This window comes from Eurosta solidaginis, chromosome 1, assembly GCF_040869045.1.
Source record: "Eurosta solidaginis isolate ZX-2024a chromosome 1, ASM4086904v1, whole genome shotgun sequence".
NCBI lineage: Eukaryota > Metazoa > Arthropoda > Insecta > Diptera > Tephritidae > Eurosta > Eurosta solidaginis.
The window spans coordinates 287,947,077-287,973,198 of record NC_090319.1 but is presented as its reverse complement, the minus strand read 5'-3'; the positions used below and the strand labels follow the sequence as shown (position 1 = coordinate 287,973,198).

Genomic DNA, 26,122 nt, shown 5'->3' with positions numbered 1-26,122 from the left:
TTCTTACGTAATATTTTGGTATTTGTAACAATTTCTATTTTATTTTTGCTTGCTTAGATTTTTTCCAAAATACTCTTAAAATTTATCATTTCTTGTGTGCAATATCATAACTACATATTTTGCATCATTTACTTTTTTCAATGGTAATATATAGGTATACTTAGTATGTAATGTATGTTTAACGTGCGATCATGGTATAATATGTATGCATCTAGGTATATATCTATATTAAGGTAGTCCTAATTTTTCGTCGGTTAAATATTATAACATTTCTAGATTCTATCGATATTTCTAAAATAAAACGTTTTGACTCCACAATTTTTTTTAATAAACATTGATTTTAATACAATTTTTTTTGCATACCCCAATGAATTTTTGGATTTATTTTAATACTGAAAAATTGAATTAAAATTTTTTTACGTGACATCTGTTTAAGCCCAAAATGCGACTTTTAATTAATTAAGGGATGCGTGTGAATATCAACCAATATCGACTTAATAGCAGCCTTTGTCCGTGTGTAAAGGAGTCATGGACTTCGATACAGTTTTGAAGGGAATTAAACTGCATCGTATATTCTTGGACCATTTAGGGACTATTTTGGCATCGTTTCGTAAACATTTCGAGATGACTTCAGAATCATTTCGAGACTATATCGGAACCAATTAGGACAAACAGGATCGCTTCCGGATTAGTTTAAGTATAATTTCGGTACAACTTCAGAATTATTTCAATATTACCTCAAAACCGTTTCGGGACAGTGATAACTTGGGGATTATTTTATATATCACATTGGGACAACTTGAGGATCATTTCGAGTCCATTTCTAAACCATTACGGAGTCCTTGTTTGGTGGATAGCCACACAAAAAAGAACCATTACGAGAGCAGTGAAAACAACCTGTAGACTCATAACGAATATTATGTAGACTGAGCACTGCCTTCCGGCGTCACATGCCTTTGAATTAGGCTTGGCCAGTGATAGCAGATGTGAGAAGTGCGGGTTAGAGGAGGAAACGACAGAGCACATTTTGTGCTCGTACCCTGCGCTTGCCAGGCTGAAAAGATATGTATAAGAAGTGATACAGCTGTCAGATCTAGAAGTAGTAAGTGGCTCAAAGTCCCAGAAAGCTTCTAGTATTTGCCAAAACGACGGAGTAGGTCGCGGTTGTTAATATGGTTTTTCAGTCGAAAACTTTGCGAACGAATAATTTCATCTACCCTAATGTACGTATACACATCTGCATGTGGTGAATTATTTGAAATGTATTCATAAACTACATACATTAATTTAATGCATTTTCTCTTTTTTTTTACCAATCCTTTTTTATATAATTTAAGTAAATGTGCATGGTATCTAAATATTTTTGAATTTAAATTTTGAAAAAAACTCTAATCACTACTTGTTCAAATGTAAATATATGAATGCATATTTGTATGTGTATACATTAGAGTGGTCTCAAAAATTTGTTTTTGGCAAAAAGACTGTACCGCCCCCAAAATTTATTCCTTTGTATGTAAGTAATAACTATCACGACTCCTGAGCAGATTACACCAACTTAAGGCGTGGCAGATTTCCATTTATAGTGCCAAAACTCATTTTTTATTAAATTTCGAGAATAATGCCCAACAAAACCTAATAAAAAGTTGTAAATATGCTGTTTTACTTATAGTGTATTTATAACAAGAAAATGAAAAAGGAAAACAATTCTTGGAAATAGGCGTGGCACTTCCCATTTTTCAGTCAAGCATTTTCCTACGTTTCGGGAGACTATGTATCAAGTCAAAATCCTGTACACAAATTTCTGCCACATTGGTTAAGGACCACGCCTATTTTATACCTAAACACTTTTTTTTTAATTAACGATCATAGACCAATTAAAAGGTATTATCTTTGCCAAAAATATCTTCATATCAATCATATTTTACTTTCAAAATACCATTATAACCAGAAATTTAAGAAACTAAAATATTTGAAATAGGTGTGTCACCACTCCTTCTTCGATCATTCATTATTCTGCGTTTCGATAATCATTACTGGCAGAGGAATTGAACTATTGTGAAGAAATTTTGTACCCTTATTTTTTATGAAAATTTCGGATAAAATTGGCCAAAATCATTTAACAAACACCCCCTTGACGAAACTGAATGTCAAAAAACTGAAACTAAATGAACTGTACGACAGGGCTGTACTGTTATGGCCGTCCAATAAGGCGCGCCAATCGTTTCTTCGCTCAGCCAACTGGTCACAACAACGGAGTTTAAATCGCTTTACATCTGGTTCGGTCCTTCCAGCGGAGTGGTGGCCGTCCTCTTCCTCTGCTTTCATAGGCGGTTTCCGATAAAAAATATTTACTTGACCGCAGCGTCGTCATTCGCGATGTCATTTTCATAACATGACCTGGCCAGCGTAGCCGCTGCGTTATAATTCGCAGGACAGCTCATAATTAATGCCCCTATTACGGTTAACAACTCAACTTAGTTGGGTTGTAATTAAAACAACTGAACTTTAAGACAACTCAACTCCTGTTTGGTATTACGAATTACAACTTATTTCAGTTGAAGTTGAATTGAGTTGCCAACCTAATAAAGTGATGATTTGACAGATAAATGAACAGCTGATCAGTTTGTGGCGGAAATTTAAGCATTTGCGAAAGTGATTTTGTTATTAAAAGCAAAACGGATATTATATGAAATCTATTTTATAATGGCGAAAATGTTGGCGATTGATATGTCGCGAATACGAAAAGCATTCGCGTGATCATTCCAATCCCTTGGAACTACCAAGCCCCAAGTAAGAAAATGTTCCAGTGACAAATGATGAGCTTCAAATGAAGTTATTTTGCAGATTTGAAATGAAGCATTTTGCTCATTACTAAATACAGTTAAGGACCATTTCCGCAAACGCGTTCGAGGGATGGCTCTACCCCTATTTTAAAATTTAGCGCCACACTCAGATTCCTTGCTGATGGCAGCTATCAAAAATGCTGTGGAATTGATTTTGGTGTTGGACTGGTTTTAGATATTATTGAGGAGCATATTTGTGCGAATTGGATTAAAATCCAAAACAGCAAAAATTGTATTTTACTCTAAAACAGGATTCCCAGGAGTAGTGATTAGTATCAATGGGACTGACGTTCGCATAATTTCACCTATTTTGGCTGCATCCGAACTGCGGCCAGCCTCGTCCAACTTCGGAATGTCGCCTCATAAAGTCAAAAAGTTATTCAATGTAATCCTTCGTCTAAACGTTGTTTTTTTATAAATATGTACAAAATTGTTGATTATTGTTTGATTAAAAAAGATTTAACTACCGGCTTTAAATTTTTTGTTTTATTTTTGGTAACGTTTTATGAGCCCGTGCACCATCTAACTCTTATCAAGGTGGTATCAAAAGACGCGTTTCGATCTCCGTTTTTAGGATTCGAAAGCGGAAATTAAAAATTTTATTTCTGTAGAAAAATATTTACAAAAACCCACAAAATAGCCCGAGAGGGTCCGATATATGAGGCCCGATCCAGAGTTTTTTTGCACAGAACATCTTTTTGCGTTGGCGGCCTTTGGCCGCGATTTGTAAATATAACCCTGGGTGGGTCCAACGCCTTTCTTGCTTAGTGTATACAAAAAATCTGGCAAAATACAACAACCACATGAAAATTTGAACCGAAATGATATGATAGAAATTAAATTTTTAATTTTTGTTTTCGGATTCTTAAATGGGAGGTGGGCCTGTCTTTTGATACCAACTTTGAAAATTTTTGTTAAAAATTAGATGGTGAGCCGTCTTGTAAAACGTTTATATTTTTTCAAAACATCTGCAAAATTGTATGAGACAACTGCTAGTAATCAGTTGTAAGATTTTGACGTCTTTGACAACTACACCAACACAAGGTTGTAAACGGTAATGCCACAAAAAGTTGTTAGACTAGACAACTCAACCGACATTTTTTTTGACAGGTTGAGCTGTAATCTGTAATACCAAATTGCGAAATTTCAACCCAACCAGAGTTGAGTTGTAAACCGTAATAGGGACATAAATCTTCTCCGTACTCGGTATTGCTGGTTCCCAAATAAACGAAGTCTTTTATAATTTCGAAATTATGGCGGAATCTTTGCTCGATGACAGCAGGTACATTTTTTGTCCTTATTTGCCATCAAAACAATCAATTTGTTGATTTCTAGTCTTTAGTTTGGCAACGCTGACTTTAATAAACCTACATTTTCAAAAATAGATGCCGCTGCCTGGCCTTTAGCCACATGTTTTAAATGGAACACAACAGTGATATCCGCCTATCACAACTCATTTGTACAAAAATATCACGACCTCTGTTTCTCCAGTCTCCCAATAATCCAGAGCATTCCCGTGATAATTGAGGGGGATACGAGCTAGAAAACTCACTGGATGATGGCTTATATGTGTGAAGTGAGCGCGAATCATTATTTCACTAGCTGACGACCACTGTCTTAGACCGTGGATTGAAGCTCCAATTAACGCAAAACGCAGCATGGAGTTATTTACAGTGTATTGTTTGAATAAATGGAAGAAATAAATATGGATATAACGAACGAGTTTTCTAGGTCCCACAACCGTTCACCAGAAGCAACCCTTTTATTTTTAGATACGGATATAGATTTTGAAGAGAAGAAAACTACGGTAATAAAAAAATTATTTCATATATCTTAAATAAAAAAAGAAACCACTTTCAGAAAGATTTTCAATTCCCAATAAATGCTTTTAAGAATTAACCTGATGCAAATAAGTGTTTTTTCAAAATTAATGGAGAACCACAATACAGTTTTAATAAACATGGAAGAAGAACAAGAAATGTTGTCTAAGTTCGGGTGTAAACGAACATCATATGTGACCTGGAATCATGAAACGAGTTTTCGAGAAAAACGCTTTTAAAGTTATGGTTTAGCTTGAATCTGTGTAGCGGCTGGTCGTTGTGAACGAATTTTGTAATTAAAGATTAATTAACTTCCCGAAAAGCTACAAGCTTGAAACTTGGAATATAGTTCAGAACCCAATGACAATGCAATAATAAGAATAAAAACTCCGATAGGTGGCGCATGGATCGAAATATTTAAAAAAATCGTATTTGTGGCCCTATTTGGCGATTTGTGAAAAAACTAAGAAAGTTAGAAAACTGCGGTTTGTTCCATTGGAATGAGCGTTAAAGAGCGTCCTATAAGAATCACTGAAAAAGTGAACAACGGTATTTTCGCACAATAGGGTCATTTCATGATTCCAGGTCACATATACTTAGTTAGAGATCTATGGTACAGTTCTTTTATTTCAGTTTTTTGGCCCTAAGTATTATCCAAAGAGGTGTGTTTATTTAATGATTTTGGGCGTCTAAAATATTCCTCTTTGTACAGGAAATACATGTAATGAGATTCTTGACAGTAGGTCAATTCTTCTTCATTGGTCAAAAGAGGAGGAAGGAAGAGCCACGCCCAATGTTTAAGTTACGTCAAACGGGCTTCGAGTTATGGCTTCAGAAACGGTACACAATGCATGATCAAATAAGAGGCGCTGCAACGCACCTTTCCAAAAATTGTTGCCATTCATTTAGTTGCTATAAATACACTTTAGAAGAGAAATAGTATATTAACAACTTTTTATAAGATTTTGGCTCTCGAAAATTACAAAAAATCCGATTCTGGGTATTTTCAATGAAAATGTGCCACGCCTTAACCTGAAGTTATATGCCCAAGAGTTTGGAATTTTATTACCTACATACAAAGGAATAATTTGAGGGGCGGTACAGCTTTTTCTTAAACTTTTATTTGTTTTCATACAAAATATGTCCAGTCTAGTATACCTATTGAAATAAGTAATTTAATCTTGAATGAAGTATGACTTACATATGTATGCATGTAGTTAAAAGTGTAATTAATGCAATAATTATACAAGATTAATTACTTAAAAAGTATTTAACGAAATAAAAATAAATTAAATATTTAATTATCACAAACAAAATCGTAATTGTTATACATAGACTTAGATATGTATTACTATGCAATATATGTAACTAAAAGATATAGATTTATGGCTAATTAATCATCGATTTTAACTTATTTATTTATATATGTGTATGTGTGTTCTTATATATATATATATATATATCTGCTTAACATGCAACTATAATTTCACACGAACTCATTTGTAACGCAGTCAATATGTAAATTCATACATAAATACATATGTACATAGAAGCATGCACGTATGTATGTAGTTACATGTGTATGCATGGATTTTTGAATATTCAAATTTTACATTTGACTCTCTTTGCGCCATTGAAACGTGCTCGATTTCACCCCAATACTTGAGGAACCCTGATTGCTATTTGACGAAAGCATATTATTGGTGCGACGTATTAACTGTGCCGCCGAATCAAAACGACTACGTATTAGACGCATTGCTGGATTTGTTGTAATTCCGCTGCGTTTGCTTTTACTGTAAATATGAGAAAATAATTTAAGTAAGAAAAGGAAAATTCGAAAACATTTAAATCTACATTATATCTGCCGTTATGTAGAACTAGACTACCTATCTCGGCAGATGTTTAGAAAGAGCGCCCTAACATAGTGTAACGAATTTTGGGAATGCCGCTTATACCAACCCTTCCGCTAACATTCGGATCGTTAAAACCTTGAGTAAATAACTCCAATATTGAATAATGCAAAATGGTCTTTATTATACTGCTTTGGGAGTAGTACAATTATACTTCACATCGCAACTGATAGCGTGTTTAAATCAAACTGATTAATCATGCCTCAGCTTGCGCTGCTTTTATACTCTCTGTCGCCTCTTCTGCATATTTCTACTAAGGTCTAGATGTTTCGCCTTCTAGAAGCTACATATATGCGTGTGTATGTGTGAGCAACTAACTGCGGCTGATGACAACATGTGTGTGCGTGAGTTATTCTTCGTCACCTTTTATGGAGGTGTGTAAATGGATTAAATACATGTATTCATGTACATGAGAGTGGCAGCTTGCTTTATTGTTGTTGTGCCTGTATTTACTAACTTAGTGATGCTAAAATTCGCCACAATAGAATTGGTTTGCAGAATACTTTATATCAGAGCTTGCTGCAAAAACTCGAGAATTAGATTAGGCGTTCGCTGTGGTGGGGTAGTAGCATGCTTTGGCTGCCATATCTAAGTGGTCTGGCTAACGCTCCGAGCGTATTTTTGCCATGCAAAACTTTTTGTTGAAAGTTCATTTGCTAGCAGATGTCGTTCGGAATCGGCATAAAATATGTAGGTCCGTCCCGCCAATTTTTAGGAAAAATAAGAAAAAGCACGACCCAAAGTCGAATAAAATCGGCCTAAATCTCCCCGGAGGTATAGCGAGCCTTGTATCTATTTTTATTTATTGAAGTATCAGCTCAGCTCAAGTACAAGCAGCCCTAAGTAGATGAATCCGATGCATGCTTAATTGCAGGAAGTTTACTTCTCAGTGGGGGCTGTATGAAGCCGCAAAATTGTTGGGCAGGAGCACGTTTATATTTTAATCGCTCAAATTTCAATCAATTTCTTTTGAACCCCGTCTATAATTTTAGACTTGTATTGCTACAATCAAGGGATGCGGTCAACCTTTACAACTGTGTTGGTGTTACACCGTCATGGCAGGGGCACGTCGCAGAGTGGGGTACTATCACCTCCGCTGTGGACGCTGGTAATCAACCAACTTCTAAGGCGGTTCGATTAGGGAATCGTCAAACTGACTGCGTTACCAGATGACGTTGCACTTGTCATAAATGGAAAGTGTTAACCAACATTTAGCTCTTTGATGAATCGCGCGCTTCGGGATGGGCATCTAATGTCGGGTTAAGCACCAACGTGGAGCAGCGAGATATGGTCTTGCTTATCAAGAGGTATTAATTCAGAATGAGACTAGACTTAAGCTAGGAAGGGTGACCCTGCAGAAGAAACCTTTTAAAGAATATCTAGAAATCATTCTAGACAGTAAGTTGTCGTGGAAGCTCAACGTGGAGTAAGAGAATGCGGGGGTGTATGTGGTGTCTATCATCCTCTCTCTCTCTCTCATTGGAAATAAACAGATCCCACAAGCTGCCATATCAATTTAGCATTTTCAGGCGGAAATAGTAGGTGCTACAACTTTATATTGACAGCCCAACAGCCATTAAGGCGATAACCTCCACAGACTGTTGTTCAGGGCTTGGAACGAGGGTTTTCAATATAATATTTATTTATTTCTGACCGACCTGGATAAGGACTCTATCATGCCATGTATCACACATAGTGTACTTAAGTTGTGAAGGGAGTACCACGACTTCTTATTTGTAAACAACGTGGGAAAAGGCGGAACCAATACCCCTGTCAGTGATGACAGACAATATCTTTCGCGTTATTGGAATTATCCTCTAGAGGATAACACGTAGTGTTGAATAACCCGCCAAACTATTCACACACGGAGTAGAAGTAGTGACAATGAGTATTCGGCAATGGCAGGTTGGAACTAATTGGACCTTATGGTAAATGTACTTTCCACTAGATCATTCCGATGAGCTAAGTCCTGGATAAGACTCACGATAAGAGAATCGTCTTCAAATCCTGTGAGACTTTGGCGTATGACGTCTGCTACACCACCAGCTACGTAAGGATTGGGAAGCACCTCTCAAAGTTATTCGAAACCAATTGGGGCTTCAGATAATGGACTCCCTATACTGTGATATTTACTCTCAAGCCGTGGAAAACTCTAGCATCAAATCTAAATCGCGATGGTAGAATCTATTATAAGACATAAGACCGGAATATGCTGATCTTATTGATATCATTGGCCTTATTGAAACCGCCGGAAATTCTACCTCCTCTGGATTGAGTAAAGGGATACACATTTCTTATTGAAAGATACAAATGTACGTAGTTGCTTTTACAATCTTATTTTCAAATCCCTCTTGTCAACAAGTACTACTTTAGGCTGATTTTCTCAACGAACAAAAATCACGCACTATATCAGTCGTGCATCATATCTGTCCTGATGTATGGCTCAAAATCATGGACGGTGTCGAAGGATGGTTCTTAGTGTAGTTAAATAAAAATAAATACTTGACCATAATTAGCTTCGAAGAGATTTAGGCCTAACTACACATCCAATTTGCGTCCTGCCCCTTTTTAAATTTTCCTACAAATGGGCGGGACAAGGCAGACGAATTTTCATTGAGAAGCTTTTCATAGCAGAAATACACTGGGAGCTCGCCAAATTACTGCAAAGGAGCGACCCGGCTAGGAAAAGGTGTTTCTAAATGAAAAACGTGTTTTCTTAATTTTCGACGTTGCTTTTCCCGGGACTTGAAGCCAGAATCTTTGATGTGGTAGGCGGAGCACGTGATGATAATAACACCACGACGGCTGTTGAAGGTCCTATGCGTGAACACCACGGTGTGTTTCGAGGGAGGTTTAATGATGAGCTTTATGGGCCTAACCTTTAAAGGTCTCGATACCGGATAATGACTTGATGTGGCGAAAGCAATATATAGAAACCTCTTGAAACGATTTAGAATATTTCTTACCTTGATGAGCTCGGTTGAGACTCCTTCAGATTACCCAAAATTATACGCATATGCGTGTCACGTGCAAAATGATTGTCTGGCAGTACGGACTTTCCACCTGAGCTACTACCACCATTTGTATTATTACCACCGGAGCTGCCTGACGCGCCTGCAATTTCATCGAATACATTCAATGAGGGTAACTGACCCGGAGAGCTTAGTTCACTGCTGGGTGAATGTGGTGGTGTAGCATAGAGAGGTGACATGCATTCCATATCGTAGAGATCAGCCTCATTGGCGCCGATGCCAGAAACTAATATTGAAGAGATGAATATAGGTATTTTATTCGAAAACAGAGTTTAAAAGAAATTATAGTTTGGGATTTGGTACATACCAAATTGATGCTCATTTAAATCAGGCAGCAATTGCGAGTGTCGCTGAGAATGATGTGCTTTCTGTTGCATTGCACCTCCAGCTGCAGCAGCAGATGTCGGAGCGGAGCTCGAATGTTTCGAATTGATAATGGGCGCATTTTGCACGAAAGGGTTATTGCGAGAATTGAGTTTGGTTTGACGTTGTAATTGTTGTGTGAATGTGAGTGGCGCTTGCTGTAAGAGTAATATATGAATAGAGATAAGTGAAATAAGTTTTGATAATTCATTTACGATTTTACTTTACTCACATCATTACTACTGCCCGTTGATTGACTAGAGATGACACTTTTTCTTTTATGTAAACTACTTGCATCCGATTGCATTGTATTCTGATAGAAATTATTTGAACTATGCGTCGAAGTTGAAGCATTCAATATATTTGATGGCATTTGCATGCTGTTGTTGTTGTTCATGCTATTATTCACGGTGGCTGTGGTAGCCGCTGAACATACCGAGGGAGCAGAAGCGTGTGGTGGATATGAGGGTGGTGCACCCAAACCTAAGCTTTGATGAGCTGGTAACGCTGGTGGTAGATCGGGAGAACGCAGCATACTCGGATGGAGCTTCGCTGCTTCAACTAAGTTGTTGGAATCACCTGAAATCGGGAGGGAGTATACTATTTTAAATACTTCGCATTGTATGACATATTTTTGGAGGCTGATTGACTCGAACTCAGCCGCAAGTATAATTGTAGTTGTCGTTGTAATGGAGAAAACACACCTCGTTATTTTGAAGTGCTGCTGAATTAACTGTCCCTTTTAGGATACAAACTCTGGTCTGCTCGGCGTTTACAGCCAAAGATTCGAAGAGGCATAGTTCGAAATTGTTTACTTTCGAGTTTTCTACTTATTATTTTAAAATTATTTTACACCTATTTTGGGTTTTCTTTCGGATTATTTTAATTGTATTTTGGAACGGTTTCAGAACTGTTTTCGAATAATTTGTGGTTGTTTTTATGTAGGGACTTTATAGATTCCTTTTTGGGGCTGTCTTCAAATTATATCAGAATCATTTTTAGATATCTCCGGTGTACTTCCGACTTATCGTTTTTCGACTATATTTGGATTGTTTTGGAATCTTTTCAGGATCATTTACGGCGTACCGGAATCAGTTCTTGACCACTTCGGAACTATCTGCGAAACATTTCGGGGTCGCTTTGAAACTATTTGGAGATCATTTTATTGTTTCTTCAGGGCCTTTTTAGAACTGTTCTAAGAATCATATCAGAATAATTTGCGGGATTATTTGCGGGATAATTTTGGAGATCACTTCGGTACCCTGTATTGCTAATTTCGTATGTTACTGTTTCCAGCGGGCGAAAGACATCCTCTTACTTTTTCACACCGATATAAGCAGTCTATTCTTTTAGACTCATATAAGTCCGTTGAATTTAGGGTTATCTTCTGAGGAAAATCGAGGAATATGAGATTAGGACAATGGACTTGCTGTGGACCATCCGGGATGATTTCTAGTCGCAAGTTCACCAGAGAAAGCAAGTGGTTCGTTAGAGACTACTGGCAAACCATCTGGTTGAACGAATGTGTCGGAACTCACTCAAGGCACTCACAATGGAAACAAGTAAGGACGGCTAAGTTTGGGTGTAACCGAGCATTACCTACTCAGCTGAGAGCTTTGCAGGCAAAATAAGGGAAAATCACCATGTAGGAAAATGAACCAAGGGTAACCATGGAATGTGTTTATATGACATGGGTATCAAATGGAAGGTAATAAAGAGTATTTTAGAAGGGAGTGGGCCATAGTTCTATAGGAGGACGCCTTCAAGATATCGCCATAAAGGTGGACAAGAATGTGTTTGTACGATATGGGTATCAAATGAAAGATGGTAATGAGTATTTTAAAAGGGAGTATTCCTTAGTTCTATAGGTGGACTCCTTTTCGAGATATCGCCATAAAGATGGACCAGGGGTGACTCTATAATGTGTTTGTACTATATGGGTATCAAACTAAAGGTATTAACGAGGGTTTTAAAAGGGAGTGGTCCTTAGTTGTATATGTGAAGGCGTTTTCGAGATATCGACCAAAATGTGGTCCAGGGTGACCCAGAACATCATCTGCCGGGTACTGCTTATTTATTTATATATGTAATACCGCGAACATTATTCCTGCCATGATTCCGAGGGCTTTTAATTTCGCCCTGCAGACCTTTTTCATTTTCTTCTACTTAATATGGTAGATGTCACACCCATTTTACAAAGTTTTTTCTAAAGTTATATTTTGCGGCAATAAACAATCCAATCACCATGTTTTATCCCCTTTTTTCGTATTTGGTATAGAATTATGACATTTTTTTATTTTTCTAAATTTTCGATATCGAAAAAGTGGGCGTGGTCATAGTCGGATTTCGCCCATTTTTAATACCAAGATAAAGTCAGTTCAGATAAGTATGTGGACTAAGTTTAGTAAAGATATATGGATTTTTGCTCAAGTTATCGTGTTAACGGCCGAGCGGAAGGACAGACGGTCGACTGTGTATAAAAACTGGGCGTGGCTTCAACCGATTTCGCTCATTTTCACAGAAAACAGTTACCGGCATAGAAGCAATGCCCTTACCAAATTTCATAAGGATTGGTAAATTTTTGTTCAATTTATGGTATTAAGAGTATTCTAGACAAATTAAATGAAAAAGGGTCGAGCCACGCCCATTTTGAAATTTTCTTTTATTTTTGTATTTTGTTGCATTAGACTCGTATCATTACTGGAGTTGAATGTTGACATAATTTACTTATATACTGTAAAGATATTAAATTTTTTGTTAAAATTTGACTTAATTTTTTTTTTTTTAAAGCGGGCGTGTTCGTTATCCGATATTGCTAATTTTTATTAAGCATACATATAGTAATAGAAGTAACGTTTCTGCCATATTTCATCATGATATCTTCAACGACTGCCAAATTACAGCTTGCAAAACTTATAAATTACCTTCTTTTAAAAGTGGACGGTGCCACGCCCATTGTCCAAAATTTTACTAATTTTCTATTCTGCGTCATAAGATCAATCCACCTACCAAGTTCCATCGCTTTATCCGTCTTTGGTAATTAATTATCGCACTTTTAGGTTTTTCGAAATTTTCGATATCGAAAAAGTGGGCGTGGCTATAACCCGATTTCGTTCATTTTAAATAGCGATCTAAGATGAGTGCCCAGTAACTTACATACAAAATTTCATTAATATAACTCAATATTTACTCAAGATATCGTGTTTACGGACGGACGGACGGACATGGCTAAATGATTTTTTTTCGCCCAGATCATTTATCAGATATATGGAAGTCTATCGGGCCTGTTCTGGATTTCGATTCCGACCAATTTATTCGGAATCGAAATGGATTAGTGTTCTGAATATCGATTCCGACCAGACTTGGTCGCTTTGAAAAGTTTTGCCTCTGAGCAGCCGGAATCGAAAGTAATTAGCCTATTAAGCACAGATAATTACATTATTTTTCCCATAAATAAGTATTATTAAATTATTAATTTTATTTGGAAGATTTATAACAACTTTTTGCTGGACTATTTGTTTATTTAGTATAATAAATCTTAATTTGAAAATTCCTATCAAAAATTTTCAAAGCTAAACAAAGCGATTCTGGTCGAAAGGAAACCGACGTGTTCTCAACCTTGTTTTGCTTTGAAAAACCCCCCTTTGGGATAAAAAATTTGAACTATGTCTTTAGAATATTTCACTAACCAGTTGAGAATTACAATCACACTCAATGGCTAATGAAACAAACGAACGAAAAATGTTCATAGTTTAAGTCACTTAAACAACACCCTCAGTTCCTCCATCCTGAGTTCAAGTCTTTCTACCACCAAACAAAGACATGGAATATATTTTTCTTACTCTTAGCGAAATTTTCGAATATCTTTAAAATGTTTGTACGATTTGACTTGGCTGCCAATTTGATTGGTGTACGTCCACAATGATCTGATTTGTATGGATTTGCGCCGTACTTAAGTAAAGCGATAACACATTTTTCATGACCCTCCTGAGCCGAAATGCCCAAAGCTGTAGCACCCTGTTTGCATGCATGATCCGCTACAGCACCAAAATATAGTAACATGCTCATAACATCATGATTGCCTTGCCAGGCGCACGAATGTAAAGGTGTGCGAGCCTCTAAGTCCATAGCGTTCACATCCGCATTACCTGTAAATGAATTGGAAAGAAGAACAAAAGAGAAAATTATAAATTTTCATTGAAAAAAAATTTCAACTCACACCCAAACTCACCCATTGTCATAAGCATCTTTACCATCTCCACGTGTCCCTGCCAAGCGGCAACATGCAATGCAGTGCGACCCTCACTATCCGGTATATTCACATCAACATTGGTCACTTCCAACAGGTACTTCACAATATCCAATTTATTCTCCAACGCCAGTATGTATAACGTTGTACGTGAATCTGCATCTTTAGAGTTCACATCACAACAAAATTTCAGTAAATATTGTAATGTCTCTAGATGGCCCTCCAGACAACCCAAACGGAATGCTGTCTTGCCATCGTGCGCTTTCTGATCCACAAATGTTGGATGTATTTCGAGTAGAACTTGCACGCACTTTGTGCGTCCTTCTTGTGCTGCCAAATGCAGCGCAGTCTTTCCCTCATTGTCGCATTCGTCGATTTTGGCGCCCGATTCGAGTAATTGTAAACATACCTCGTGAAAACCTTCGAAAGCTCCATAGTGTAGTGGCGTCCAACCGGCATTATCGCGATGCGTTTCATCTAAACCGCGGTCAAGTAACTGCCTCACTGTCTCCACATTTCCCTGTGCAGCTGCAATACTAAGTACGGTGCGTCCTTCGGAATCCATACAATCAATACCACAACCCCAAAAGAGCAAAAGCTTTACAACATTCGCATGCCCAGCTGTGCAAGCGGCCCAAAGTGGTGTACGTCCCATAAAATCTGCCAAGTCAGGATCTGCGCCGTTTTCAAGCAAGAGCTCACATACTTCAGCATTACCTTCAAATGAACTCACTAAAAGTGGTGACATTCCATCATTATCCAGTTGATCGGTGTTGGCGCCATGTTCTAATAACGTCGATATAACCTTGCTATAACCAGACGAACCACATAGCGCAGCTACACAAAGTGCACTTCGTCCATCCAAATCTAAATGATTAACGTTAGCACCATTCTCTAGTAATATCTCGACTATATCATAATGTCCCATATAAGATGCAGCTATCAATGAAGTACGGCCTTGCCTATCGACAGAGTTTACGTCGGCGCCAGATTCAATGAGTATTTTGAGTATGTCCTCATGTCCACTCCAAGCGGCAGCGCGTAATGCGGTACGCCCTTCTTTATCGGCTAAGTCAATTTTACATGCTGGATATGAGATTAGCAATTTGACAACCTCTGTATGACCACCCCACGAGGCGGAACGTAAGGGCGTCCAACCATCACGATCAGCATGATTAACATCAACACGTTTCATACGACCTGTGCCATCGTTACATGGTTGCGAGAAGCTTAATAAAAGCTTCACTACATCTAAATGCCCATTACGTGCGGCTATATTCAGTGCAGTCTGTCCATTATAGTCTTCAATTTCGAGATCAATAGGGCCTTTGCAGGCGTTTAGCGCTCGTTCAAGCAACTCATGATTGCCATCATTGGCTAAAATGTGTATAAGTGCCTTGCCTTTGTGCAATTCTATGCGATTGGAGTCGGAGAGTTGGTGTAGTGTGCTGGAAGCATTTTCATCATGACTTTCGTGATGTGGTTCACTCTTCTCTGAGGGACTGGTGGGTCGTTGAGTTTCCAAAATGCACGATTTCTCGCTAGATATTAAGAGATCTGCCAGTTCAAAGTCTATGTTTTGTGATTTCTCCGATAGCTCAGGAGACATTAGGGAGGATTCGCAAGAGTTCTGAAAAGCAAAAAGAGGTAGTCATACATTAGAAAACGTATTATTTCCAGTAAACAAAGCAAGGCTTCCAATACAAATGTGCTAAGGCATTTATTGTAACCATCCTACTTTAACGTGTCCAAGGTCCAGCGAACAACATCGGTAGATATGAGTCTGGGAATATTGTAGAGAAAAGTGCCATCTAAGAAGATTTACTGATGAGCCGTCGAAGTTGAACTTGAGACTAAATCACTAAGTGGTGGCCGCAGAGGTATCGTGGTAGCTGCTCGGCAAAGCAACACCCAGGCTAAGCAACATCAAACTTTACAAAAAAGTTTTTTTAAGAGGTATCACCCCTCGGAAGGGGCTTTGTAAACACTACGAGTGTATTTCTGCCATGAAAAGCTTTTCAGCAAAAATTCATTTACCTTGCAGCTGCCGTTCGGAATCGGTAGAAAACATGTAGGTCCCGTCCCCCGGAGAAAAAAATTAAAGAGAAACACGACGCAAATCAGCAGAGAAGCTCAGCCTAAATATCCTCTAAGGTAAATCGCGCCAAGTATTTACTTATTTTTACATGGGCTAGGCCTTTTTGTAACTTTGTTGGTCTAAGGTTGTAAACATTGCCCATGATGTTGTGTTATGCGAATGAATGAATGCTCCGGCTCAGAATGTATTCAAGACATTGAAAGGACCATTTAGAAAACGGTCTGATCTATCTTCGTGTTTGCAATTGCTAACAGAAAGGGAAACAAAAAAGGAATGACTCGTTTTATTGGATGGGTTCTGCGAAGCTTCAATAAAAAAGAAAGGCACTGAAAAAGCCACAATCTCCCAAACTCCGATATCTCATTAGGGATTTTAGATATCGTTAGTTACAAAATCTTATCCCAGTGAAACGTGCGATTGTGGCCTAGAGAAGTAGCTTGAAGTAGCTTTCATTCATACATATATGAAGCGAGGTGTTCACGAAATTTGAAGAACACGGCCGCCGTGGTGTGATGATAGCGTGCTCCGACATCCACACCGATGATCCCGGGTTCACGCCTCGGGCAAAGCAACATCAAAATTTTAGAAAACAAGTTTTCTCAATTAGAAGAACATTTTTGTAAGCGGGATTGTTCCTCAGCAGTGTTTGGCAAGCCCTCAGAGTGTATTTCTGCCATGAAAAGCTCTCAGGGAAATCTTATCTGCTTTGCAGATGCCGTTCGGAGTCGGAATAAAACAAGTAGGTCCGGTCCTCTCTCTTTGGAGGCTATCGCGCCTTACATTTATTGTTTTTTAGGTGCAAAGTGATCTAAGATCCCTTCGTGATTCAATTAGGCATTAGGTAGGGAAACAAAGAAACGATTCGGATTGCTTTGCTGGACGGAAAACCACTTAAACAGCGAAACACCAAATTAGAAGAAGAAAACTACGGTAAAGGATACAAAGAACCAGAAACTACGATATCCTATTAGGAATTTGGGTTATCGACAACAAATGAACCCAATTATCCCCAAAATCTGATTTCACAATGTGTGTTTTAAATGGGAGCTGCAAATTGGTTTTGCATTCACTGGTCTTGACCGGTTACGGAGATGTCTACCCATATGCGGACCTCCCAAAGGGTAAGAGATGGGAAAGTTTAAGGTGAAATCATAAAAAACGATAATCAAACAAAATCTCCCTGTAAAGCTTAAGGGTTAGCGCAGCGGGCCTACGCCGTACTGACGATGAGGACTTAGCAACCCTCGAAACAGACCTATCTGCGCAGAAATGGCAGGTGTAGTTGGATAAATGGCAGCGTTAGTGCGACGACGGGGTTGCGATGATCGCATTTTACTTTTGAAGGTGACTGCTCATCCAGAGGTTGTTGTTGTTGTTGTTGTTGTTGTAGCAATGCTCGCCTCACCTAATAGCCGCGATCGATCACAAATTGTCATCAATATCCTCTAACGGGAGTCCAAGGAAACTTGCCGTTTCAACAGGGGTGGACCATAAGGAAAGGGGTGTTAGAGGCGTTGGTTCCACATTACAATTAAAGAGATGGTTGGTGTCATGTGGGGACACATTGCAAGCAGGGCATACATTTTGTATGTCGGGGTTGATTCTGGATAGGTAAGAGTTTAACCTGTTACAGTATCCAGAACGAAGTTGAGCAAGAGTGACACGCGTTTCCCTGGGGAGTATGCGTTCCTCTTCTGCGAGTTCTGGATATTTTTCTTCAAGTACTGGATTCACCGGGCAATTCCCGACATAAAGGTCCGACGCCTGTCTATGGAGTTCACCAAGGACCTGCTTGTGTTTTTCCGCTTCATACGGCTGTGTTCTCAGGTGCCGTATTTCCTCAAAATGCTTACGGAGATGACTCCTTAGGCCCCTAGGCGGTGCTGGTTCGTCAATCAGATGTCTGTTGGGATGCCCAGGTTTCTGGGTATTCAACAGAAACTGTTTGGTCAGCATCTCATTTCTCTCCCTGATGGGGAGTATTCTCGCCTCATTATGCAGATGGTGTTCTGGGGACATAAGAAGACAGCCCGTGGCGATTCTGAGAGCAGTATTTTGGCAGGCCTGTAGTTTCTTCCAGTGGGTGGTTTTTAGGCTTGGCGACCATATGGGTGACGCGTAGCTCGTAATCGGCTGGCTAATTGCTTTGTATGTGGTCAGGAGCGTTTCTTTATCTTTTCCCCAGGTACTGCCAGCAAGGGATTTGAGGATTTTATTACGGCTCTGAATTCTTGGAACAATTGCGGTTGCGTGCGCACCAAAATGTAGATCCTGATCAAACGCCACACCCAAGATTTTGGGGTGTAGGACAGTCGGTAGCGTAGTGCCATCGACGTGGATGTTCAATATGGTCGTCATTTGGGGCGTCCATGTTGTAAATAAGGTCGCGGAAGATTCAGTCGGTGACAATGCCAGGTTTCGCGAGGCGAAAAAACTGGAGAGATCAGGGAGATAGCCGTTTATTTTATTGCATAGCTCATCGATCTTTGGGCCTGGGCCTGTGGCCATTATTGTGCAGTCATCGGCGTAGGAAACGATTGTGACTCCTTCCGGTGGTGAAGGTAGCTTAGATATGTAGAAATTTAACAAAAGCGGGGATAGGACACCGCCCTGTGGCACTCCTTGTTTAATTCTCCTTTGTTTTGATGTTTCGTTTCTGAATTGCACCGATGCCTGCCGACCACCCAGATAATTTGCGGTCCACCTTTTAAGACATGGGGGAAGGGTGGACCCTTCCAGGTCTTGCAGTAACGAGCCATGGTTGACCGTATCAAAAGCTTTTGATAGGTCTAACGCTACGAGTGCTGTTCTATGGTGGGGATATTGATTCAAACCGCAATTTATCTGGGTGCTAATGACATTTAGCGCGGAGGTAGTGCTATGGAGTTTTCTGAAGCCATGCTGATGAGGGCTAGCTGCAAATGTGCTTGGAAATAAGGGAGCAAAATGGCTTCAAGCGTCTTTGCCACTGGCGATAGGAGAGATATCGGACGATATGACTCACCAACGTTAGCTGGTTTCCCAGGCTTTAGTAGCGGGACCACCTTGGCCATTTTCCATTTCTCGGGTATGACAAAGGTGGAAAGAGACAGGTTGAAGACATGCGCTAAGTATTTGAAACCCTCTTTCCCTAGGTTTCTAAGCATCGGCATGGCTATGCCGTCTGGGCCCACTGCTTTGGATGGTTTAGCGCGACCAATGGCGTCCTCAACCTCTCTGGCGGTGATGGTAATTGGTGACGCGCTGAGTTTGTGTTTATGTGCGTGTCTATTGGCTCTCCGTCTATCTTTGTGGACCGTAGGATGCATTATATATTGTCGGCAGAAAGCGCTCGCGCATTTTTTCGCATCCGACAGCACCTTATCGCCAAAGGCGATGGAAACTTTGTCTTTGTGCTTAGTCGGATTCGATAGGGACTTTACGGTGGACCAAAGTTTACCTACACCGGTAGAGAGGTTACAACCTCTTAGGTGCTCTTCCCATTTCGCCCGCTTGTGTTCATCCACAAGCAATCTGATGCGTTGGTTTATATCCCTTATTTGGGGGTCGCCTGGATCAAGCTGTCTTATAAGGTCGCGTTCCCTCGCTAGGCTCGCGGCCTCCGCCGGGAAGTGGGGCCGGATTTCGGGAATTCTCCCGGCGGGAATGAAATGTGCCGAGGCGGATTCAATGACCTTACGGAAGGCACGCTCCCCTTGGCGGGCATCAGTCGGGATAGGGAGGGCAGCCAAGCTGCTATCTGTTGCAGATTTATATTCTTCCCACTTTCCTTTTTTGAAGTTTATGAAAGAGGTAGTCGTCGGCGGTACATGCTGTGCAGCGGGGTGGTCATTTGCAAAGAAAAGTAAGACCTCCACCGTTTCCCCCAGCGGGTTAGGGGGTCAGAATATACCCGCGGTAGGTATGCCTGTCGTAAGAGGCGACTAAAATACCAGATTCAAGGGGCTGTGTAGCGCAACTCTTCAGGTTGCCAGCGCAATATACAGCTTCTCCAAACACAATTGTCAACCTCACCTATCCGCGACGAATCCTGTTTCACTAACAGAGAAGGCTCGGGCAACCTCAAGCTCCTCATGGAACTTGGGGTGGGGAGGGAGGGATGGTCTGAAGGTTTAATGTGAATCGTTCCCCAGATGGTCGGGCTAGCACCTTAATGGTGCTGTGTTACCGGAGCGTATCGGATCTGTATCCGGAAAACATTCACCAAAGCCTTCGGGGAGCAACCTTATCGCTACAACAACAACAACCTCCATCGTTGCACGCTAAATGAAAGGTGACAGAAGAAAAGCGACCATGGTGAATTGCATCCTTAAGACGCAGCGGTAGCGCCTTTCCTTTCACCTTTCCTAGGTCCAGGAGGTTTAATGTGGTCATATTAATCGTTCCCGAGGTGGTCGGGCTAGTACCTCAATGGTGCTTGTTACCCGAACTTATCGGATCTATGTACGGCAAAGGACAATCAATATCGATAACACTCCCTTAAACCTTCGGGAAGTGTCTTTATCGTTAACACAACAACAACAACTAGCTCATTCTGGAATTTTGTAGTCCGACTGTCCTGTTACGACAGAATACCTACAGCGGGAAGTTTCTTGCTCCCTTCATTCACTAGACGCCTGTCGTTGTCGCAAACGCCCTCGTCATGACAGCATCACTTTCATTCACTGTCCACTATCATACAATGAGTATCCCAGATCAGAGGTAGAGTAATAATTTAAAAAACAAAACATGATCCACCTACCTGTGCTTCAGCATTATTTATGCCCGTCTCAATTAAAAGCTTCAGTATCTTCGCATCCGTTGGTAAGCTCGGTTTGAAAAAATCGCATAAAAATTGCGAAAATTCATCAGTCAATTCGTTACATAAAAACATCTCAATCATGCCGCGAGTCTTCGACAAAAAGGTCGGATCGTGTTTGAAATCATTTTCACACTGCGAACAACAATTTAAATGATTCGTATAAAAAGCATCATTTAAATTGAGACGTGATTCCAACAACATGAGTATTATATCCAAATTAACATTACGACTTGTCAGATATTCGCCCGATTTAATCAAATGATAAACAAATTTACGAACATTATTAGCGCATAAGGTATCGGCAACTAACAAATAATACATTGAGACCATAACATGACCTTCATTAACATCGCATATAAATTTTTTCGTAGCAAATTTAACATCCACCAACCAATCACAAAAAGAGTTATGGAAAATTTTCAAACGTTGCTGATCGCCACTATCATAAGCGACAATATTCTTCATGAGATGTAAACGTTTCTCAAACTCGTCGGTATCGATGACATAATTGTGAGTGCGTAAACAATTGAACAGAAAAAGTTTGTCAACATAACCCGAAGAGGCAAGCAACACATTCAGGAGCGGACGTATTTTCATGTATTGCTTTTTATTGAACGATTTCTGACAAATATACAAATACAATCCATTCAGGGTACATGGAATCAATTTGATCTCACGAAAACTGAAAAAATTCTCTTTAATGCCATTTAAAACTTTCTCCAAATAGAGTATGCAACCATTCGATTTGATATAGAGTTGATGTAGTGATTCGATTATCTCTTTGGTTAACATAATGCTATCCTTGAAATCATAATTCAAACGATTTATTATATACTCTTGCACATCTTTAACAACATGTGATTTGCGCAAATCATCTAAAGTGATCTTTTTGAAACCCGAGAACATGCGCGTAATTTGTTTCGTTTGCTTTTTGGTTGTGCACACAAGGAAAAGCCATTTCGGAAAGAGATGTATATGATTGGAGAGTAATTCAGCGACATTGCGACTTTTGTGATTGGTTGTTGTGCCACGCCCACCTTTAAGTGTTGTTATCAAATTGCCTTCATTAATATAATTCTCATCGATCGAATCGATGAGCAAGAGCAGTGCGGCCTTTGGTGGCGTTAGTTCGAGCAGTGGAAAAAGTAGCGCTTTCTTGAAACATTCATCAGGATTCTTCTCAATATTATCGACGCTTAAACATTCTAAAATTTCGGGATTCGTAAGTAACATCTCATAATAGCCATCTGCAATAATGGTGCGACAACTTTTTGGTTTTGGTAGCGGTGGCGGCAATGTGCTCATATTGGTGGTGGCACCGTTTGGGTGCATATACTTATCGCGTTTGTTGCGCTCCTCAAATTCTATTAGATTAACGTGGTTTTCTTTATCTTCCACCGGCTCACCATCGAAATCGTATTTCTTATTCATCTTACTCTCCTCATATTTACACTCACCATCGAAACTCTTATCCGCTTCGGGTTTGTCTTCGTTGTCTTCATTTACTATATTTTCATCGTGTTCGCTATGTTCGTCATATTTCTGATTCTCTTCGCTCAACTTATTTTCATCTATTTCATCTTCTTTTATTGCTGCTTCTATCTCATTCTTAAGTTCTTCGCTTACCATATCTGCTATATCCTCACCACCGCCATGTTGTATTGCCGCACCACCATTGCTGGGTGTTATAGCCACAGTCACCTTAACCGGTGAAGCTACAGCGCTCGAGCGCCCAAGTTTTACGGGTATTTTCGATTTTTTACCTGGGCTATATTTGCACGTAGAGGTTGTGGGTGAACTTTTCTCTTTATCTGCTTCGTTGTTTCGTTTATCTTTCTCCGTATCGTTGTCTTTGTCTTCGTTGCGCTCTTTAGCTGCACAAGTCTTAGTACTGCCCGTTGTCGGCGGATGTGTACCATAATTGTTATATTTTTTATCCGATGGCATTGCTCTATCCACCTCATCCACAGGGGTCGGTGCAGATTTTTGACGCATTATAAATGCATTTGTTGACTTTTTATTCTTGCTGCTGATGCTGTTGTTGTTATGAGTAGAAGTACCTTGTTGATGAAAATTTTCTGGGTTTTCCGTGTCCGCGTCTGCATCACAATCACTCGCACCACGTTGCAGCTCAGCAATCAAAATATCTTCCACATTCACATCCAGCGTTATATTATTCATAGCTTCATCGAGTTTTGATTCTTGTTGTTGTGCCTCTTCTTGTAAGAATGAGAAACCCTCATCGATCACGCGCTGACATTCATCCTTTTTGATGAGCGAGGAATGGCTTAGTATTTGTAAGACTATTTTGCGCACAAATAGCGAGAGGCTATGACATTCTGGGTTCTGTGATTCGATCAAATAACAAGCGAGTAGCTTACGATTTAATATACCCTTTGTGCCAGAGCTGCCGCTCATGATGGCTTGACAAATTGATGTCTTACCAGAGCCATTAGAGCCCAATACCAAACAGCCGTTGTAAGTTGAGCTGGATATAGCAGCGGCGGCGGCAGCTTTTGCACGCGCCGCCATGAAACCACTAACAGCTTCCGATTTGCCAGCAGCGACGGGGTTCAATAGACCCGGTATGCTCTTTTTACCGGAAGTGCGTTGTTCCAAACAAAGCGCGATCTTTTTCAACACCCATTCGCGGTGTATGTATACAGGCTCGCCACGACGCGCTGTCAACGCCTGACTTGTATTCGCAGGTCCAATACCGTTTACCTCTTTGTCAGGCGAAAGTTTTTTTGACATTAACACTTCCAAATTATCCGCAGTCTCCGTCATTATCGATTCACTCGTATTCGCCGTAGTTGCACTCAAGCTACGCTCTTCATTTAAATCTTTGGCACCACCGCCACTCTTACGCTCTGTTTCGATTGCAAAATTTTGTTGCATCAAATTTGCAAAATGCTCCTCACGTGCCAAATTCGAAAAACTAGCATTAGGACAATCGCGTCCAGAAACCTCAAGCTTTTTTTGCAACTGTGTTGTGTCTTTGAGAAAGTTTAATATACGTCGATCTTCCAACTGATGGTTAGACGTATTGGAATTGGGTAGCGGCGGCAATGAGGCAGGCTGATTTGTATAATGTGAACCTCCAACACGCGCGCTAGACGAGCAACCATCCAAAGCGGTGTCATCATCGAGATCGGTTATGGGTATGGAATTGCCGTTGCGGCTATATAGACGCGCCATCTCTTTCGAATTCAATTGTTTATATTCCATGAGATTGGATAATTTGGTATCGTGCGCATCATGATTACCGCTACCCATGGTCGTGTGAGCTCGTGTAACACCCGAACTATTGAAACGCATACGCTCACCACTTTTGTAACGATCCGATTTACGTAGCGGCGTAGCATAGAGCATCTCTTTCGGCATATTGTTGGCGGCGGCGGCGTTATAGTGTTTGTTGTTCGAGTTCGTTTGTTGGTGTTGTTTATTGCCACTTGTTAAGCTGCTTACATTCGTATTCGAATTCGAATTGGCTGCATTTTGATTGCTTATATTATTTAGTAATAGTTGTTGTGATAATGGATTGTTAGCCACAGCTGCTGCTACGGCATTGCTGGTATTCGCATGTGCCGATTTTTGTTGTTGTATTTTGCGTACAGCATCATTGTACATAGCCTGACAGGGTAAATTTTCATAGATGTCATTGCGTAAGTTGTCATTATCGGAATGCTTCGACATTTTCTCTATTATTGTACGATTCTTCTCTAAAGGCAAGTCAATGAGGTAACTTAGCTGGGCTGAAGATATTCATCCTTGTGAACTTGAATGTACTATCGTACCACTAACTCAGCTCTACGCGTGTTTGGATTACTGTCTTACCTGAAAAGAGAGTAAAAAACTATTTAATAGCTGTTGCTGGAAATATTGTAGTTACAGTTTTATTTTTCGCACGGAGAATAATAATTTTTTTTGTAGTTTTTATTGCGTTCGAAATATATTGGCTATTTTACAATATTTATACTCAGCGTGCTTTGCACACAGAGTAACATAATGGTTGGTTGTACAGGTATAAAGGAATCGAAATAGATATAGGCTTCCATATATCAAAATCATCAGTGCCGCCCGTCCGTCTGCCCGTCAGCCCGTCTGTCCGTCTGTCCGTCTGTTAACACGATAACTTGAGCAAATATTAAGATATCTTCATCAAATTCGGTATATGGCTTATCTGGACCCAGAATAGATTGGTATTGAAAATGAGTGAAATCGAAAAAGCCCACTTTTTATATATATAACATTTTGGAAAACAAAAAAAAAAGTTGATTATTTAGTAAATAGTACACCTATAATGTTAAAATTGATGTGTGGACTGATATTGAGACTTTTGATAAAAATTTGAAAAAAAATCTTAAAATGTGCGTGGCACCGCCTACTTTTGATGAAATCAATTTTACAAATATTTTTAATTATAAATCAAAAAACGTTAATCTTAACATAACAAAATTTAGCACAGAGCTATAAGGAATGCTTCGAAGAAAAATTAACGAAATCATTTAAGGACGACGCCCACTTTTATATAAAAGATTTTAAAAGGGTCGTGGACGAATAAAATAAGCTATATCTTTGCAAAAAAGAGCTTTATATCAATTATATTTCTTTTCCCAAGTGGAATTATAAAAATAAATAGGAAAAATTAAAATTTTCTCTGTTTCGGCAGCCATAACTCGAAGAAAAATAACCGGATCGTGATAAGTGGGTACACATATTATAGCAGGAAATATTTCTAGAAAAAATGGTCGAGATCGGTTAAGGACCATCCACATTTATATAAAAGACTTTTAAAAGGGTCGTGGACGAATATAATAAGCTAGAGACCTATGCGAAAAAGAGCTTAATATAAATTTTTTTTATTTTCTAAATGGAATTATAACAAGAAGTGCCACGCTTCTTTGACAAAGCATTTTCTTAGTTTCGAGAGTCATGCCTCGAAGAAAAATTAACGGATTATCATAATATTGGGTACACATATTTTCCTTATAGCAGGAAATATT

At 39.5% G+C, this 26,122-nt stretch overlaps 1 protein-coding gene across 1 annotated transcript; it reads right to left on the bottom strand.

The window, feature by feature from the left end:
• Positions 1 to 1,295: 1,295 nt before the first annotated feature.
• Positions 1,296 to 24,947, bottom strand: LOC137237448 (ankyrin repeat domain-containing protein 50). Its single transcript, XM_067761074.1, has 7 exons — positions 21,057 to 24,947; positions 14,200 to 15,847; positions 13,811 to 14,116; positions 10,201 to 10,547; positions 9,913 to 10,126; positions 9,540 to 9,831; positions 1,296 to 6,456 (listed from the first exon to the last, which is right to left on the bottom strand). Exons 1-7 carry the CDS (start codon positions 24,810 to 24,812, stop codon positions 6,273 to 6,275), a joined length of 6,747 nt encoding a protein of 2,248 aa, XP_067617175.1. The 5' UTR covers positions 24,813 to 24,947; the 3' UTR covers positions 1,296 to 6,272.
• Between the last annotated feature and the right edge of the window lie 1,175 nt (positions 24,948 to 26,122).